The sequence below is a fragment of the Pithys albifrons genome, chromosome Z (genome assembly GCF_047495875.1).
Source record: "Pithys albifrons albifrons isolate INPA30051 chromosome Z, PitAlb_v1, whole genome shotgun sequence".
Lineage (NCBI taxonomy): Eukaryota > Metazoa > Chordata > Aves > Passeriformes > Thamnophilidae > Pithys > Pithys albifrons.
In genome coordinates this window covers 63,153,404-63,173,471 of record NC_092497.1, presented here as the reverse complement: position 1 = coordinate 63,173,471, position 20,068 = coordinate 63,153,404, and the positions used below count along the sequence as shown (strand labels likewise).

At 42.5% G+C, this 20,068-nt stretch overlaps 1 protein-coding gene across 1 annotated transcript in view; it reads right to left on the bottom strand.

Moving 5' to 3' along the window:
* RASA1 (RAS p21 protein activator 1) overlaps positions 1-8,959 on the bottom strand; it is a 53,569-nt gene extending 44,610 nt beyond the window's left edge. Inside the window, exon 1 of the mRNA XM_071580269.1 lies at positions 8,370-8,959. Within this exon, the coding sequence (XP_071436370.1) occupies positions 8,370-8,737 (368 nt within the window). The 5' untranslated portion in view covers positions 8,738-8,959. The remainder of the gene's footprint in view (positions 1-8,369) is intronic.
* Between the last annotated feature and the right edge of the window lie 11,109 nt (positions 8,960-20,068).

Genomic DNA, 20,068 nt, shown 5'->3' with positions numbered 1-20,068 from the left:
TCTTTGCAGCTCTCCACATCACAAAAAACTTGCTACCAGAAGATGTGCAAACAGACTAAAATGGATGCACCTCTAAGATAAACAAGAATTGAAATTAACTTCAAGCCACGTAAGTGTTCTTTGTCCAATGTGTATGACATCGAGTGTTACATTCTGTTCAGGAAAATTAGAGGGCATTTTAATCCCTTTTGCTTTCCCATGCATTTTTCTAAGAGGTGGCACAGTGCCTTTAAGCATAATCATGAATGCCTAAAAAAGAGTAATTCTGCTTTTCTCATTTGACTGTTCCCACATCCCTCAAAAATAGCATAGGGAGAACTGAACTGTGCTGCACTTCAAGACTGGGAACCAGCCAACTAATGTGGCAAGTCACCACCCCATGCACTCCTTGAAACACCCGTGGTGGCAGACTGTGAACAGCAGGACTTGCACACAACTCCAACCTGCACCACCTCAAAAAAAAAAAAGTCATTAAAACACTTTCAGCAGAGTTCACATCAGCTCTGAGCTAGAACAAAAAAGATCAACCAAAAAGCTCAGAATGTCTTAACAAAGACTGTGCAAAGATGAAAGAGCAAGATAAGCATACAGCAGAATATACTTAAGCAACCCCACAAAGGGCAGAAAGGTTTTATACGTTTCATTTGCTGTAGCAAACAACGTTACAACTTTAAAAAAGACAGAGGTGTGACAACAGTTTAATATTTAACACTGAACAGAAGACTGACTGCCTATCTCATTTTTGCAGGAGGAATCTGTAAGCAAGAGAAATACAGCCAAACTTGATGTAAAACAGCTCTTGAAAGAGCTTACATTCTTCCTACCGAAGGATTCAATTAGAAAATTAATTCTGGAATTCATCAAGGTTTTAGCTAGAAACTCTCCAGTTTTTCAATGCTACATTATCTGTTCCTTCAGGTCAAAAACAGACCCTTCTGCTGTTTGAACGAAGAGTATCTACTAGAGAAATAATGTTAATACTGCTGTACAACTAAGCAGATACTTTCTGACAGTAATTAAGGAATTTCTAAGATGTTGCTGAACTTAACAACCATTACACTTAATAAATGCACAAGACACCCCTGCACCTTCCTGCTCCTCATTCCACCTCACTCTCAGTAACAAAGCACAGGTTTTGGTTTGTGTCCCACTCCCATCTTCTCCTCCAGTTGGCCTGGATTGCTTTATTAGAGAGGTGTCTCACGTTCACAGACAGAAAAATGTTTCTACAATGAGAAAATCCTGACAGATAACACCAAAAATCAAAGATCGGTGCAATGCCTGAAATGAAAATGTCCCAAACTTCCCTCATGCACCAGAAACAACAGTGGGGGAACATAACCCAGAGAGCAGAGCCTATACACAACAAATCTAATGGAATGGCATAAAGGAAATCTGTGTACTACTAAGAAGAGAAAAAACCTTGTTTCCAGATGTGAGTATGGATTGAGAGGATTACTGCAGACACTTGGCAACATTTTATTTTTAGAGGAATAAAGACATTTCTCTAGTATCCCTTTTTTTGTCAAGAAATGAAAAAGGCAACAAAATAAACCTCCTCCACAAATGCTTAAAAGGCACAAAAATCTATGCAAGAAAAAAACTGAGGAAAGGATGCGGTTTGAATAAGATAATGCAAGCAATTTCTTGATCATCTGTGTTATGCAAGTATTCAAGCTCCAATCTTGTAACATTCCTGGTACTAACTCTACTAACAGAGAGCAATATCAAGAAGAAATTAATTGATTTATGGTTACTCTTAAATTTTTGTATATAGAAAATATGATGCTGTTTATCCCAAAAATAACCACACAAAATCTAATGGGCCACAGACAGAACATCCTTTGTGCATGTACTACACACGGCTGGACATTTACATGTATGTGCATAATTCCATGGAAAGCAAGACATGGGCTCAAAATAGGAGCAATAAAGAAGGAGATAAAAATTTCAGAGAAACATCTTACACAAATCTACCCATAATTGCCATACGATTCCTAAACTGATTATGAAAGGCTGGCTAAACACCCAGATAGTGATCACCCCACTCCATCCAGCTGTGAGGCTGCAGCTGCAGGACTGTGTCCAGGTCTGGTCCACATAACTGAAGAAAGGGGTGAACATACGAGAGAGGGCCCAAAGGAGGGACACAAAGATGAACAAAGGGCTGGAGAACCTGCACTGTAAGGAAAGCCCTCTTGGCCTCTTCCCTCTGAACAAGAGAGGGCTCAGAGGCATCTCATCACTGTTCCAGTAGTTAAAATCATTCACTTCAACAAACTCCCTTGGGGGGGAAGGGAAATCTCCCTGGAGGTTTTCAAGATGCAACTGGTCACCTTGACAGACAAACTCAGCTATACTCCCTTTCCCACAGAAGGTCGAGACATGATCTTCCAAGCTCTCTCCCAATCTGGGCTATTTTATGGTTCCATGACTCTTACATATTCCAACCCTGATGAATCCTTATGCTCACAAAAAACCCCAAACAATTACCACTTGAGGATGAACAAATACTGCTAAGTCAGTTTAGCAAAACAACACAACACTTACAAATATAATTGATTTGTTGTGAAGTTGGTCAGAGAAGTAGCTGAAAATGCTGAATTTGGATATGACTTTTTAGGATCTGATCATGGTAACAATCAGGCTGCTAATGTACCATAGCACTCACTGGGATACACCAAGTGTCCTGGAGACCTCAATACTCTGTTCCTAAAACACAACCAGAGCTCTGAAATTAACTCAGCAACATTAGTTTCTATACAGTAATTTGTACATGTTAGTAATTGTAATAAAAACATACCTTAGAAGGAAAAGGGAAGTATTTGAAGCAGAATATTTAATACTGAAATAGCACTGGTAGGTACCTTAGAAAAAAACTTTATTAATGGCAAATTCTTGAATTTTACTGCAGAAATTCAGATGTGTCTCTATAGAAAGTAATGAAATATTATTTTTGTGGATCTAGAAAATCCTTGTACTTTCATTATAGATTTTCCCTCTTACCTACTGTCCTGATTTTATTCCTGACAATTTGCTGCAAACAGGTCTGTAACATGGATCCTCAACTACAAACAGCATCTTTAAGCATATAGATAGAACACCACGGGTGACTACCAGGGATCATCTCATTCAGCCTTTCCTCCCTTGCCCTGCTCAGGCAGTATCAGCTACATCTGGTTGCTCAGGACCGTGTTCCATTGGGTCATGAACATCTCCAGTGACAGAGACTCCACGACCACTCTAGACGGTCTCTGTCACTGTTTGACCACCTTCACCACAAAAAGAAAAAAAACGAAAAACAAACCCACAAAACCCACACCAAAACATTTCTTGGTATTTAGATGGAAATTCAAGTTTCTTACTCTGTTACCCCTTGTCCTGTCATAGCACAACACTGAGGTCAGTCTGGCTCTCTCATCTCACCCACTCCCATAAGACATCTACACTTTTGTTCAAGACCCACTCAAGACTCCCCCAAACAGTCACAGCTCTCAGCCCCTCTTAATCCAACAGATGATTCAGTCTGTTCAGCAGCGTCACAGCCCTGCACTGAACTCTCTCCAGGAAGTCCACGTCTCTCTCTTGTACTGGGAGCCCAGTACTGGACACAGCACCCCAGATGTGTCTCACCAGTGCTGAGCACAGGGAAAAGGATCGTCCCACAAGCTGCTGACAACGCTCCTCCCAGTGCAGGCCAAGACACTGTCGGCCTTCTTTGCCACTGCTGCCTGTTCCTGTCCTAACGCCGACGTCCTTCTCTGCAGAGCTGCTTTCCAGATGCTCAACCCCAGTTACTGCTTCCCAGTGCCAGAACTCTCCGTTTCCTTTTTTTAACTTCACAAGATCCCTTGCAGCCCAATTCTCCAGCACAACCACATCATTCTGTCAGTACAACAACCTGATGCTTCAGCTACTTCTGTTTTGAATTGCCTGTGAAGTTGTTAAGGGTGTGTGCCCTCTGTCCCAGCATCCAGGTCATTAATCAGAATGTTCAGCAGTACTGGGCCCTGTTTGCACCCTGGGGAGCACCACCAGTGACTTGCCTTCACCTGGACCTTGTGCTGCTCATCACCACCCTCTGTTCCCAGCCACTCAAGCAGTTTTCAGTGCACTCCACTGTCCCTCTACCTACCCATACACTGCCAGCTTGTCTGTGAGGAGGCTACAGCAGAAGCTGCCAAAAAACCTTATCAAAGTTAAGGTACTCTGTCCCTTTCTCCAAAGGAAATGACCTCATCACAGAAGGCTCTTAGGCTGGTTAAGCACAATTTTCTCCTCATAAATCCATGCTGACTGTTCCTCACCACCTTCAGCACGAAGCATAATTTAAAGGTAAGACTCACATAATAACAGAAACTTTTTTATGCTCTATCACTATCCAGAGTGATCGAGCAGGTATTTTACATAAAAATAAAAAATACTAATAACCACCTTCAGTCCTTATACAGGATCCCACAGTATATAAAGCAGGTCAAGTACACAGACCTTGTCAAGCACCAGCACCATTGGACTGGTACTGCCCGTACTGCCGACGGACACTGAGGAACCCACAGTGCAAAACCCTCAGTGCAGCACAAAGACCATGTCAGAACAAGATCTCTTCTCCTCCCTCCTCGTTCTGTATCTACCAGGAAGACAAATATCAAGATTTTTTCTTGGTGGGGGGCTTGTTAAGGGAGAAAGATAGGTATGTGAGAAATTTTAAAAAATTAAGGGAGTCACAAGAATTTATGGGTGAATCAACAGACAGAGCCCTGCACTGAAGAGACTCACGCCCCCACTGCAACATTTGTGTTCCTCCTCCCTCCACAGTCACAAAACATTCAGACAAAAAGAGGCCAAGAAATACAGCACAATATGATGCTTCTCAAGAGTGCAGGCCAGTTGATGAAGTGTAGAAGTCCCACACTGATGTTCTGGGAGTCAATAGGACACAAAACAAAAACTAAATAAAGAGCAGGTCAAGAGACCCTAGTCATTGTTTAAACAAAATTACATCATCTGATTTAACTAGAATACCGACTACACTACTGAAAAATCCCCCTCAGACTTTTTCTGGCTTCCAGTGGTGTCCCTCTTCTGGTTTTCTTTGTCTGAAGCTCTTTCATTTACCGATGTAACCAACACAGTGAGTTCACTCACTGCTTCACTTCCTGTGTCGGCCTAGGTACGCTGTCGCTCCCCTGTGTTCAACCACTCACTGAAGACAGAACTTCTAACACCACACATTCAGCCACAACTAGAACCAGATTTTGATTCAGCTCTGTTCTGTAACTGGTCCAAAGAGCACACTATCCACCAGCTTTAGAAAAGTAAAGGGTTTCCCTTATGCACAGCACAGGAATTAATAGAAATTCACTACCTAAAAAGGAAAATATTCACTGTTAACTACATTAACTGCTCAACAGAGAAGAAACCTCATACACTAAAATCAATTTACATCACATTTCTTTTTTTTTTAATATAGTACCTAACTTAACATGCCAACATTATTTCCCTTCAGTTTCCAGGGAACAGATTCATTCATCAGTCTAGAAAAGGGCCTTCCAATGTCACACACAACAAAGTTCCTTACTGTGATCTTCTGAAACACATAGTGCTGCAGAACTCTGAGCTGACATCTTCGACACACACGTGAAGATACTAAAATGATGTTCAGCCAGAAAAATGTTTCTGTGCAACCCATGGTTACTTAATATTCATCTACCCATTTCTATCTTCAGCTCTTTTTCTCATTATGTTGCCTCAACAAGCACCAAGAGTGACTGTAAGAAAACATCTGCTTTAGGAAGATTTGTTTTAACCAGATGGCATTTTGACAGACTCTTTTGTTTTGTGTTGTTGAATACTTTCAGATTTTGACTGATTTCCATTTCAAACTGTGTGTAAAAAACATCGTATGAAAGCGCCAGTTTTGCTGGAATTCTGGAACTGCTCCTGCCACCTTAATGCAACAGTAGGATCTACAGCAGTTCTGCCAACTAAGATTTTAAATCAAATAGATAAATAAGTGAACTAGCTTTCATTCACTGAATCCAAAGGCGTTTCCTTACAACATTTCAGCCTCTGACACTCATTTGCAAATGGGGTAGAAAAAGCACAGGAGAAAAAGACCTAAACAAACACAGAGTTGCTCACTTTACTTCCTTGCATACTGTGCCTCCCACCCAGCATTAATCTGCAACATAAACACCCCACTGCTGGGCTCCAGAAAAATGAAAAAAAATGAAAAAACACACACAGAAGAGACAAGTCCTAAGTCAGTTTCACTGATCACAGAAAAACAAAAGCAACCCTACTAGGAGATTTTGAGTTCATGACTAAAGAGAACGTGTCACATGCTCGGAGTCTCCTCCCACTGATCAAAAATTAAAGAAAACACTAACAGAGATACATTCTCTTTTTCCTTAGGTATACAGAAAAGACAAGAGGAAATTAAGTACATTAGATGCTTCCTAGAAAGATGGGTATATCCTGACCCCCCAGAACAAACTATATTTACAGCATCCTAATGAGAAGTGCAAACCTTGCATCTGCTTCACCTCCCATTTCTTCAGGTTTGTTACTGTGAAAGCAAGAATGTCAACTATACTATTTAAAAGCTTATTCATGTTTAAAAAAGTGTTTGTCTACAACATCTTTATGGCCTAAAACTTGGAGACAGGGAATTCGTATTTTATTTGTTTTGTGTTTGGGCTTTTTCCTTGCTTTGGGTTTGTTTTTTTAAACTGTAAAATAAGCCAGGAGATGAACATGTGACTGTGTCTAAATTTATGCAGAATACTTTTTTAATTTTATACTTAAAAGTCTAATTAAGACTGGAGCATGAACCTGGAAAAAGCAGCAGCAACATTTACTAGATACATCTCTCTGGAGCCAGGAACCATCCAGCAAAATCCTGAAATGTGATGCATGTCCATGGGAAGGAAAAGCAGCCTAGTGAGTCCTCGCTGTTACAGTAATTTTGTATCATACAGAGCAAGGCCAGCAGTGAAGAGCACTCTCAGTTTCTGAAGCAGACTTAACACACTGTGAGCTACTAAGACAAAACCATGTGACAGCACTGTGGAATTATCCATCAAGCCACCCTGCATTCCTCCCATAAAAACTGAATGAATTAGGAGGAAGTGGGAAAGGGTGGAGCTGCCAGTCCTATTTAAATAAATGGGACAGCAGTTCGCAATCACATCCAACTGGAGAAATTTAAAACAAGTTTAAACTGCAAGATCAGTTACTGTTCCTAAAGACTTATACTGGACCCTTCCTTGTACACAGTAATGGATAACACTGATCTTTGGTTTTGGTAATAAATCAGAAGTTCAACTCTAGAGAAGCAGATGGTATAACTACAAAGAAACAGCACTTCCAAAATAAAAAACAGGATTGAAAGGATGGAATTTACTACTGGCATAAACCAATTGAATGATTTAACTGAAAATAGTAAAAACTGACGCTGAATAGAATAAAAAAAAGAGATGAAAGCTTCTAAATAATCAGCCAATGTAATTCTTTTATCAAAAAGTCACACATCAAGGATAAAAATTACAAAGGAAAAGCCTAAGTATTGGGAGGCACAAACTTCGGAATCAACTTTTTTAATGTATTTACTTCTCTGTTTCTGCATTTAAGAATCTTCAAGGGAACATCATTTATAAAAATATCTTTCTGTCAAAACTTTAAAATATAAAACTGATTTTAATCCATTCTAATCCATCGCTCCAGACTGCCTGAATTTTTAAAAAGACCAAACCATGTGCACATTAGTTTGGCTGTGTTTGTATATGAAATGGAAAAGGTGTTACTTTTTTATTTAAGTAGAAAGACATACAATACAAAATGATGACATGATATAGGAAGTATTCTATGTCAAGTTTAGCTGTTGTTTTATTTTTAAAAAATGAAGTTTATGGCTCTACTGAGAAGGCACTACCAGAGAGAGGAAAAGTTACCCCAACAGGTAGTTTAAACCCCAACCAGAATGGCTCACTCTTCCTGGCGGCCGGCAGTACCGCAATGAAAACTTGCAAACAACTAACTGGAGCGCCCTTTCCTCTAGGAGAGCTGACCCTAGCCACAACTGGAACACCAGATCCTGGTGAAGGGGAAGGAGCCCGACCTCTGCTGCCGCCGCTCACCCTCTGGGCTGCGGGAGCCCCCGGGCTGGGTCTGCGGTGCCCGGGCCGTGTCCCGGTGGTGCTGCCTTCCTGCTGGAGCGGAACCGGGGAAGGGAGGGAGCGAGCGATGGAAATCGGGGGCAGAACTTCTACAGGACTTCCAGCGGAGTTTGACACACGCTTCCCCCCGGCAGCGATGGGGGCCCAGCGGCTGCCCCAGGCCCGGCGGGGAACGGGGCGGGGAGTACTCACTGGTTGGTGGGGGGCGCGTTGAGCGGGATGGCCACCTCCTCCTCCTCGTACTCCGGCCCGTCCAGCGAGTCCCCTTCGTCCACTGTGCCCAGCCCCCCCGCCAAGGGGGGCGGCGGCGGTGGCGGCGGCAGCGGGGGGAAGGCGGCGGTGCCGGGATCGGCGGCGGGAGGGGCGGGCCCCGCGCCCAGCTCCAGCAGCCCCAGCACGGAGCACAAAGCCGGCCCGCCCGGGGGGCCCTGCGGCCCCGGCGCCCTACCCCGGCACACAGCGGGGCACTGCCCCGGCTCCCCGGCGGCGGCGGCGCCTCCCCCCGTCCCGGCCGCAGCGCCCGGGCCGCTCTCCTCCCCCGCGGCCTCGGCCGCCATCATGGTGCGCCTCGCCCCCCGCGCCGCCGCCGCACGCCGGGGAGGAGGCGACAAAGGGGCCTCGGCCCCCCGCCCCCGCCCCGCCCCGCCCCGCCCCGGTGGGCAGCGGAGCCGGGACGCGGCCGAAACTTCCCGGCGGAGACGGGCCGGGAACAATGCCCGGCTCTGGGCGGGGGCTGCGCCGCTCCCGGCACCGCGCGGTCCCGCGGCCCGCAGCCACACAGCCAAGCCCCGCCCCCGGCGCGCATCGCGCCTGCGCGAACCGCCGCGCCACTCCGCGCCTGCGCGCACAGCCCGGGAGGCGGGAGGCGAGAGGCGGCCCCGGCCTGGGATGGGACGGGATACCTTGGATTGGGGCAGCTCCGGCCGGGATGGGGCAGCTCCGCCTGGGGTGGGGCAGCTCCGCCTGGGGTGGGGCAGCTCCGCCAGGGACACCCTGGAGTGGGGCAGGTCCTCCAGAGGCACCCTGGGATGGGGCAGCTCGACCCGGGACACCCGGGGATGGGGCAGGTCCGACAGGAACATCTTGGGATGGGGCATCTCTGTCAGGGACACCATGGGATGGGGCAGCTCGTCCCGGGATGGGCAGCTCTGCCGGGAACACCCTGGGATGGGGCAGCTCCGCCAGGGACGCCCTGGGATGGGGCAGCTCCGCCAGGGACGCCCTGGGATGGGGCAGCTCCGCCAGGGACGCCCTGGGATGAGGCAGCTTCACCAGGGACACCCTGGGATGAGGCAGCTCGGGCTGGGACACCCTGGGACACCCTGGGATGGGGCAGCTCGGTCTCAGCCCAGCACTGCTGGGGCAGCCCCTTAGCCACAGCACCCAGCGCCACATCCAGTCATCTCCCGAACGCCTCCAGGACTCCAGTCCAGTGCCTAACACAGTGAATTTTACTTTTTTTTTCTGATATCTGAGTCTCAGCTTGAGGCCATTTCCTCCATCCCCTCACTGCAGGCACAGTAGGAGAGACCGGCCCTGCCTCGCTGCAACCTCCGTTCAGGTATCCACGCGATAACAGGCCTCTAGCTGAACCAGGGGAGGATCAGATGGGATGTTAGGGAAAGTTTCGTCATTGAAAGGGTGGTCAAGCACTGGAACAGGCTGCCCAGGGCAATGGTGGAGTGTGGATGTTGTGCCTGTGGACATGTTATAGTACTGGACCTGTCAGGTTATTGGTGGTCTTGGTGGTATTTTCCAACCTTAATGATTCTATGATTCCTTTCTAACAGTACGAATAAAACAATATTGCATCCTGGAATCCACACGGTACTGTTTACCTTGTAAGATTTGTTATTCCATTACTATTAAATGATGCTTACTGTACACTTTCCTAAAATACCTTTTTCATGTTACTCAGTCCTGTAGACTCTCACCACACACTCCCCCAAACCTATCTTCATCATCAATGATTTTTCTGCCTTAAGTGGCTTTACTGATGAGCTTCACCTCACATCTAAGTAACTCTCTGGTCAAGAAGACATCGTGTGATTGCTATTACCAGGCAATACAATATGTAGATAATCTTTTGATTCTTTTTCCCCCACTGTTAAAAAAAACTGGCAAACAGCAGCACGTTGACACTTGCATGTCTCTCTAGAGTTCTCAGAAGGCATCTAAACATTCAGGTTTTCAAAGCTTTGCATTACCCATAAGTATTAAGTGAATTTTTCCTGAGGCCGCTAAAACAAACTACTGCTCCCACTTGCATAGTTCTCCAGCAACCTCTTTTTATCTGCTGAAATTGTTTCATATCTTGCTTTCAAAAGGCAAACTCTGCTTCCAGTTACACTACTGAGATCTGTGGAATTATGCTGGGTTTGTGCCCAGGGTCAGTGGAAGGAGAAGTTGTCTCTAGCCCTAAGTTTACAAAATCGTAACACATCAATTTCCTGCCATTTTTCTGTTTTAAGAAATTGTAATTTCAAAGAATTTGTAGCCTGCTCTCTCTGTGGGCTTCTCTTTACTGCCGTCTGCCTTCCCTCACAGATTTCTAAATAAAGTAATTTTCACACAGCCTTGTCACTGTTGTAGTAGCAATATGCCTAAATATAGAAGTGCAGTATAAATATTTATAAGATCCTCTTTAGGAGGCAAGCTTTTCCAAGTGCCTGCCAGAGAAGCAGCGTGTGTATGGGGGCGTGGGGACTGGAAGGACAACTGTGCTAAGAATTTCATGCAGGAGGGAGTAATGTGGCTGCAGCACTCCTTCGGGAGATTTATTTTGGGGACAACTGTTTTAAATTTGGCAAGGATTCCACAAAAAGAGAGCTCTTACTGAGATCAGCCAAGCTGTTGCCTGTCTGCCCCTGACACACCATTTCTGATCACTTTGCAGGCAGTGTTGCCATCCTGAGTCATTTGGCACTGCAGGTTATGCACATCTCTCTGCACCATCTCTTAAGCCTTGAAAGTTGACTCCCTTTTTAGAATCATGGGATAGCTCGGGTTGGAAGGCAGCTGTAAGGATCATCTATTCCACTCCTTGCTCCTCACAGGGCTATCCAAAGCTACAGCTATAAGCCTTCGTGGGAACTCGTGTACATGAATATATTTGGATGAAGGAAAAGTGTAATGATATTTGTCTTGATGCTTCTTGTGCGTTTCCAGATATGTCTTTTTCTGAAATCCTTGGTGTAAACAACTCCAGGATAGTTAGTCCTTCTGATGCCCAAGGGGTTTTTGGTTTTTGATTTTCACATTTTATAGATTTTAAAAGTACCCGTAGCTGTAGCAAATGTAGATTTAATGTGCTAGTATTCTCACAGCCTAAGTTCATTGTTTATGTATCCTAACCCTTAGCATTTATCAGTAGCTCAAATTCTCTTAGTTATTTAGACTCTCTTCAAGGTAAAGAGCTGAAGGATATCAGAAAGGCCTGCAGAACGAAACATAAACACAGGTCAGAGTGACCCAGAATTCAGAACTGGAAGAACTCCAGAAACTAGAGGAAGAGGAGATGATGAAGACAGAGGGTCTCATTAACCCCCCAGACTCAATTCCTGGAGGTGGGACCAGGGGCAAGACTGGGGCTGGACTGAGAAATGTGTAATGTGATGATTAGAGGGATCATATTATAAAAGCCATGGAAACTAGAACTGGGGGGCACATGCATGTCATGTATTCCTGTGGCCCTTCAGCCTGTTATTAAAGGACCTTTACTTTTTATCTTATCCTACATTAACTTGGCTCAGAGTCCTGCTTTGTGGGGGGCACTCATGGCATCACTTCGTCCCCACTGTGTGAATGGTATCAGGCTGGATTCTCTGCAGTCTATTTGCGTGTTCCCTAGTTTGAGGCTGATTGAATACTACAAACCACAAGAAGGGTGACAGTGGTGAGAGGTTCCAGGCAGATGAATACGTGATTAGGAACTCAAGTTTTCAGGCTGGGTTTGTCACTGACTTGCACGGCCTTAGGCAGGTCATTTGTACAAGGTTACACTTTCTCCATCAGTAAAATAAGAAGGTATTTTGCAGATGTGTCAGAGGATTAATTAGGTTTTTTACAACATTTCAAAGCTGTTAAACATTAATGCCTATTAGGATGAAAAGCCACATGAAGTGTGAGCCAGTATTTCAGTTATTAAATAAGATGTTGCCTGAATTGTGGATACAAGCACCACATAACCTTCCCTTTCAGTCCTGATTTCTGCACAAACCTGCTTTTCTCCTTTACCTGAATGCAGTTTATTTCCACTTTTCCAAAGTGTCAACCTGTCTCAGAAATAAATAGCAACAGAGGAATTTTCAGTCTTTCTCTTCCAGGGTGGAGTAATAAGAAAGCCGCCTTCCTATAATAAAGAACCTAGAATGTTCCAGCTATTCCAGTTCTTCCCCTTGTACTCCCACAGCTAAACAGTTACAGTGAGAGATGTTTCTTCTTTCTACCTGCATAGCTGTCATGCCACGTGTATTGCTGAGGAGGTGGAAGAGTGGGCAGAATTTGGGCAAGAACTTCAATACTATTATTTTTATTTCCTGTGACTTAAATTCTTCCATGATGTTTATATTTTCTTTTTGTTAAAAAACACTGATTGTGTTCCCAGACTGATTATTACGAGCTAATCATTGAACAATCATCATCACTGTCTGCATATTTAATTTGGGGTCTCCTCTGTCAGTTCTCCCGTGCTCATCATATGAATTAGAAACTTTTGTTTGCATTTGTTCGTGTTGGATCTGAATAGATCAGCAACAATAAACTACTTTGAAAGTATTTCCTTTCATTTTAAAAGTTCGACAGTATTCAAATGGTATTTTTGGTTAATGACTTCTTCGTTATTACTGATTTCAAGAGCATTTTTGTCACGTGAGAAATCATCACCTCTCAAACTCCAAACTGGTCCATAACCTTTTGCCCTTACTCAGGTTGCTTCTGCTTTAGTTTGTATCCTTTCAATTAAATGTTTAAGCTGGAGATGAGTTAGGCATAAATAAAAAAAAACTATACAAATAGAAATTATATCCTACCTTGAGAGTCAATATGTTTATGAATTTGAAATTCATTTAGAAAATACTGCTGAATCAGTACCTTTATTTTTGTCTTTCAAGGAGTTGCAAAAATATGTGGTCCTGCACAGCCCTAGGATGGTGCTAACTTGGAGTTGTCAATGCCGTGTTTTAATTTGCAGACAAACCTGAAAATTCAAGATCTAGTCTACAGACTGGATGAAGACAATCAGTAAAGTGGATCCCAAACTGCAGGTCATAGATCTGGCATTCCAGAGGAAGGTACTGTTAGTTGCCACCCATAAGCTTTAAGTGTGTTGTAGATTAAAAAAAAAACAATGAAGAGTTACGTTTCAGTCACAGAGATGGTGGCATATTATTTTCAGACACAGGAGACAAATGGGAGCACACTTAAGAATATTTATTTGCTTTTAAAAACTGTTGTGATTTTCTTATATGGGATTTTTCACAGACAATTTTGTCCTTATCAGTATCTTACCTGACAGATTTGGTACCTTTTTTAGTACATAACTGTTAGTTAAGCAGCCACCATAATTTTTTCTCTTTTATGAGAGGTGAAGTTCATGTCCCTTTGTGCTGGTTTCAGCTGAGGTAGAGTTAATTTTCTTGCCAGTGGCTGGTATGGGGCTATGATTTGCATTTGTGCTGAGCACAGGGTTGATAATACAGAGATGTTTTTGTTATTGCTGAGCAGGGCTTACACAGAGCCAAGGCCCTTTCTGCTTTCCCTATTACCACACTGGCGAGGAAGTTGGGGGTGCATGGGAGACTGGGAGGAGGCACATCCAGGACAGGTGACCCAAACTGACTGAAGGGATATTCCACACCGTATGGCATCTCAGTATATAAATCTGTGGAGAAGGAGGAGAAAGGGAAGGACTTGAAGTGATTGTGCTTGTCTTTCCAAGTAACCCTTAGGTGTGATGGGGCCCTGCTCTCCTGGTGATGGCTGAACACCTGCCTGCCCATGGGAAGCAGTGAATTAATTCCTTGTTTTGCTTTGCTTATGTGCATGGCTTTTGCTTTCCCTGTTACACTGTCTTCATCTCAACCCATGAGTTTTTCAGCTTTTACCCTTCTGATTCTCTCCCCAGCCTTTCTGGTGGGGAGAGAGTGAGCAGCTGAGTGGGGCTTGGCTGGCTGGGGTTGAACCACAACACCCCTTTAACTTCAGGAGTGTGTGATTGCTCTGTCAGTCTTACCTGATGACTGTGGTCCTTGTATTAAAATTCCATATGATTGCCTCTATTTAAATGTGAGAGAAACCTGATTATATCATAGAATCATAGAATCATAGAATTGATTGGGTTGGAAAAGACCTCTGAGATCATCGAGTCCAACCCTTGGTCCAACTCTAGTCCATTTACCAGATCATGGCACTCAGTGCCACGTCCAATCTCAGGTTAAAAACCTCCAGGGATGGTGAATCCACCACCTCTCTGGGCAGCCCATTCCAATGCCTGATTACTCTCTCTGCAAAGAATTTTTTTCTGATCTCCAACTTCAATTTCCCCTGGCAGAGCTTAAGCCTGTGACCCCTTGTCCTATTGCTGACTGCCTGGGAGAAGAGACCAGCACCCACCTTGCTAGAACTTCCCTTCAGGTAGTTCTAGACAGTGATGAGGTCACCTCTGAGCCTCCACTTCTCCAGGCTAAACAGTCCCAGCTCCCTCAGCCTCTCCCCATAGGGCTTGTGCTCCACTCCCTTCACCAGCCTTGTTGCTCTTCTCTGGACTCGCTCCAGCACCTCAATATCCTTTCTGAACTGAGGGGCCCAGAACTGAACACAGTACTCAAGGTGTGGCCTCACCAACGCAGAGTACAGGGGAAGTATCACTTCCCTGGTCCTGCTGGCCACGCTATTTTTGATACAGGACAGGATCCCATTGGCCTTCTTGGCCACCTGGGCACACTGTTGGCTCATTTTGAGCTTCCTGTCAATTAGTACACTTGTCCAAGCCATGGGCTACCAGCTTTTTCAGGAGTATATTATGGGAGACAGTGTCAAAGGCCTTGCTGAAGTCCAGACAGACCACATCCACAGCTTCCCCTCATCCACCAGGTGGGTCACCTGATCGTAAAAAGAGATCAGGTTGGTCAGACAGGACCTGCCCCTCCTAAACCCATGCTGGCTGGGTCTAATCCCTTGTCCACCCTGAAGGTGCTGTGTGATTGCACTCAGGATGATCTGCTCCATAACCCTGCCAGGCACAGAGGTCAGACTGACATTTAGATCCATGTTTATACCTTTACAAAAAGCACTGTTGGATTCTTCCCTGATCTTTTATGTATTGATTCCATGTGTAGATACACTGAAAATTATGTTACTTTTTAAACAGTACTAAGAGTATCCTCCTTTTTAGAAGCTGATTGAGATAGTATTTTACGTAGGAAGAAATGAAAAACTGAGTTACAAAGGGCAAACAACTTTTTTTTTCACTTTTAATTTGAAAATATTTTGCATGTAATAATTCTTCCTTAGTTAATTACAGCTGACTTCCATAAGAATTCTCAGTGATGAAGGACCTTAGGCTTTGGCAGCTGTTGATGGTCGGAAATTTACAGTTTGGCAAACATCTTTGTGTTTTTTAAGCTGTTTTGGTATTTTTTGGATGTCTATATAGGTGCTCTACAGAAGCTAGGGAAAGGAAAAGAGCCTGGTAGGAATGAACAAACAAAAAAATGAGATTACTCCCTTTATACCTTCAGAATTTCCTCTGAGACTCATGATGTAATGTGCAGAATAATCCCAGCCAATGCTTGGAGCTACAGTAATTTTTTATGCTGTTTACTCTGAAATTTTTAAACAAGCAGTTAAACTGTTGAAGAATATATAATTCTCACTGATTGCAATAAAATAATTTCTCAGTTTGTTGTTATTATTTTCAATGACAATATAAGCCACCTAGCTTTATTTTGTATTTAAATAAGTGATATTTCTGTCAGGTGTCACCATAAAATAAACATATAAAAATCCACAAAAATCTATAAAGCATATATCACGGAGCAGGCTCATATTCTGCATTGATAGTAGAAATTGGTGCCGCTTAAAGACTAAAATTTAAATAGAGTATTTATAGATGTAACTGTAATTTAGGTATTAAGTAGGTATATATTGGTTTTTTCAGTGATATTTATATAGTGGACCTCATAAAATAATAGCAAGGGAAATTATTCTGAATTTTTAAATTTCATATAAGTTTCCAGTAACCAGAAAAACATCTTTTGGACCTGTATTTTTATATTAACATCTTCATGGATTAAGCCACTGAAAATGAAAAGTCAAGAAAGAAAATACCCTTTCATATAAGAGATGTTTGTTTATCTAAGATGTAGCTAGAACAAATTCATGAACATCAGATCTGTATGAAGCCAATGATGTTTTAAAATATCTGCTCACACAATGCCAACCAAATTTCCATGTACAGTTACTGACTGTACAGAAACTAGTATTTGTATGTGAGAGATATAAAATATTTTTGCAGAATTAGTAATTGTGTCTGAGGTCATAATTACACATCTACAGTATCTATTCTGTATAAGAAGATTCCTACTTCCTTATGTAAATACTCTCATGGAACAAGTTTGTTCAGCTGTTACACTGGGATAGTTTAGGTATCCTAGTCTCCTACTTACAGGTTAATTCCTATGTGTCCTGCATCCTAGAATGAATTTTTCCTTTAAGATGTTCCTCAATTAGAAAGAAGAAAGAAATTGTTAAAATCCAATATGCTAAAACCAATTCTTAGCCATTTTTGTTCTAGGATTCTGTGACTTAAGACATGGTGAATGACTCTAACTGCAAAATTTAATAGGTGAAGTGCTGTGGTTTATATTGTATAATTGCCCAGACTCCTAAACTCCTTGACCTTATAACATGTTAATTGAAACATACTTCTCAAATAATCCACTTATTATGCTTTCCATTACTAGTAAGTTTATTATTTAGGATAGAATTTACTTATATGAAGCAATTTGTTTAAGTTAGTTGTATCTCTGGTGTTGACTTCAAAATCAGTCCAAAACAAGAAACTACTCTGAGTAGGAACATAGGTAGTCTACAGTTTTAAGGAGGTGCTGTAACGCATCCTGGAAGAGCCTAAGTATACCTACACTGTGGTTACTCAATTTTAACTTATTGTGGATTGAATTCTATGAGGTATTAAACAAGAAATTACTAGCTGTCATCTCCTGATTCTATGTAAGTCAGAGATACATGAGGATTTAATGGTGACAGTGAAAACACTGCTGAACCTAATTGCTTTGAAAGAGATAGAAGTCTGATAGATGTGCTTGAACATGATAGTCAGGATGATTAGGAAAACAAGAGGTTCTAATATTGCATCTGATGTACAGCATCTGCTACATGAGGGCAATCGTTGTAGCAGCAGTTATCAGTTAGCTATAATTATTACCAGTTTCACTTGACATTTAAATGATAAGTTATGCACACAGTTTAAAATTAATCTAATATTTTCCAAGGTGTGCTCTGTGTAGTTAGTTTATTTCCTGCTTTGTGACCTTCACTGGTACAGCACAATTTGTGGGGATATCCATTTCCTCAAAGTCAGCAACGACACACTGATTTTTCTGCTTGTATTTATGTGAAACAATGAAAGGTGAACTGTTTGGTGTGGTATGCCAGTCACAGAGAATATAAGATGAATTCACAAGTCTTTGGCTCTATTCTGGAAGCTGTGTTGTATAAACAGCAGTATCTGCATAGAATTTATGACAGTGGCATACACACAGAGCATGATTACATTTTCTTAGAGAGGAAGGCTAAAAATTAATGCCCTAGAAATTCTATCTGTTAAATGTTATAGATAGTATTATTGTCTTATTACCTGCATGTTTTTAATCATGGAAGGAATTACTTCAATTATTTGCTGTAACTTATCCAAAACATTTTATGTATAAGTAAAAGCTTAGTAAGTTACCTTTCGGTAAAATCAAATTTAGGCTATTTTAATCAACAGAAATTCCCATCTTTGTTTGCTCAGCTTACTAAAAAGCTATTGAAGCAGTATGAAAACTTCATATCAGTGTTGTGTCACATGGAGAATTTTTTATGTTACCAAGTGCTTAAGCTCCAAGACTCATTGAAAAGCAACAATCCTGGTAATACAGACTTTAAGCCAGCCACAGGGTACAAGGTATCATATTTTAGATGTAAAAAAATGCTGTGTTAGAGCTCTAGGAACTGCCTATATCCATCTTCTTAAATAAGCAAATATGCCTTCCAGCAACCCAGACCATAAGCATTCTGTTGGCTGACAGCAATTTGAATGAAGGGCCAAGGCAGGCACCCACCTGGAAGGAGGATTGCTTAGCTGTGTCATGAAACCCATTAGCACTCTGCGTATTGCCAGTGGAGGGGCAAGAAGGGAGATGGGAAACATTGTTCTCTTAGTTTTATTTTTGTACATTTGCTTGTATTTTTTGTCATGTCTTTCTTAGTCTTCATAAATAGTTACTTATTTCCTTCTAGTCCAGTGGGACCCTTAGGTCCTTTACTGCAGAGCTGCTTTCCACTGGGTGTCTCCCAGTACCTACTTGTTCCTGGGGTTGCTGTTCCCAGATGCAAGATTTTACATTTATTGAGCTACTCAATCTTCCTGTCAGCCTGTTTTCCATCCCCCTGAATGACAGATCATATCAGCCACTCATCCCAATATCAGCCAGCCCTCCTAGTTGTGGTATCAGCAGCAAATTGAGAGTGCAGTATTTCCCACCACACAGATCCTTCACAGAGATTTTCACTCCTTTTGTGTGACTTGAGAGAGGGCAAACACTCAATTAATATCTGATTACCTGCTCTTGCAAGAAGTCAGGGATAAAAATTCAATCTCACAAGACCAATAAGAAATGCTCATTTGACATTTGACTTTGAGATTAAAGCAAGATGTTTGTATCATACAAAATTCTATAATAATGTTTGCTTGCTATAGTCTTTCTCCAGAGTCCAGTGTCTCTGAATGATAGAGAATGAATGCCTGACTTTTTTTCTCCAAGTTTATATTGAAGAGAGAATTCAGGAAGTCCTCTATCCATGTGAAAGCTGTGAGCTCTAACATTTGAAACCCTCTAGGCTGGAAGTTCAACAAAACAACATAAACCATGTCCCATTGCTTTTTCCATTGATCCTATGTTTATTTAAGCAAATGGTTGGGAGAAGGAACAACATTTCATCAGGAGAGTCTGCAACTTCTCCTTTAAAGCCAGAACTTTCTTACTATGAGGGCTAGTGCCAGACAAACAAGGGAAGATATAATTTTTTATTCCAAAAGAACTAAGATAAGGCATAAATTTCTGTTCTCCCACTCCTGCGATGATGATTTTGAGAAACATATTAAATACTTTGTGCATGTTTTTTTGCAACCATAAGTGATTTCATTAGAACCCCAAATACAAATACAGTGAAGTTTCACATGACAGTTGATATCCTTTCCTGCCATACTGAAATAACCACTTCCTTTTGAAAAGTAATTCAGACTATCTGAGTCATTAAGGGTCTGTCCCAGAAGGTGATTTTTGCCACCCTGCTGCTTCTGTGGTTTACTCAATATATGAGTTACCTACGCCAGACTTCAGTTTCCAAATTATTCCCTTGTCACCTCTAGAGAAAAAAAAAACAAACCCAAACATTTTGAAGCAAAATATCATAAAATGGCAGGATAGTTAGGGGTTGGAAGGAACCTCTAGAAAACATCTAGTCCAACTCCCGTGCCAAGGCAGCTTCACAAGGGGGTTTTGAACAGTTTCAGAGAGGGAAACTCTACAACTTCCTAGCAACCTGTTCCAGTGCTCTGCCACCCTCAGTGTAAGGAAATTCTTCTTTGTGTTAAAGTTTCAACTCTT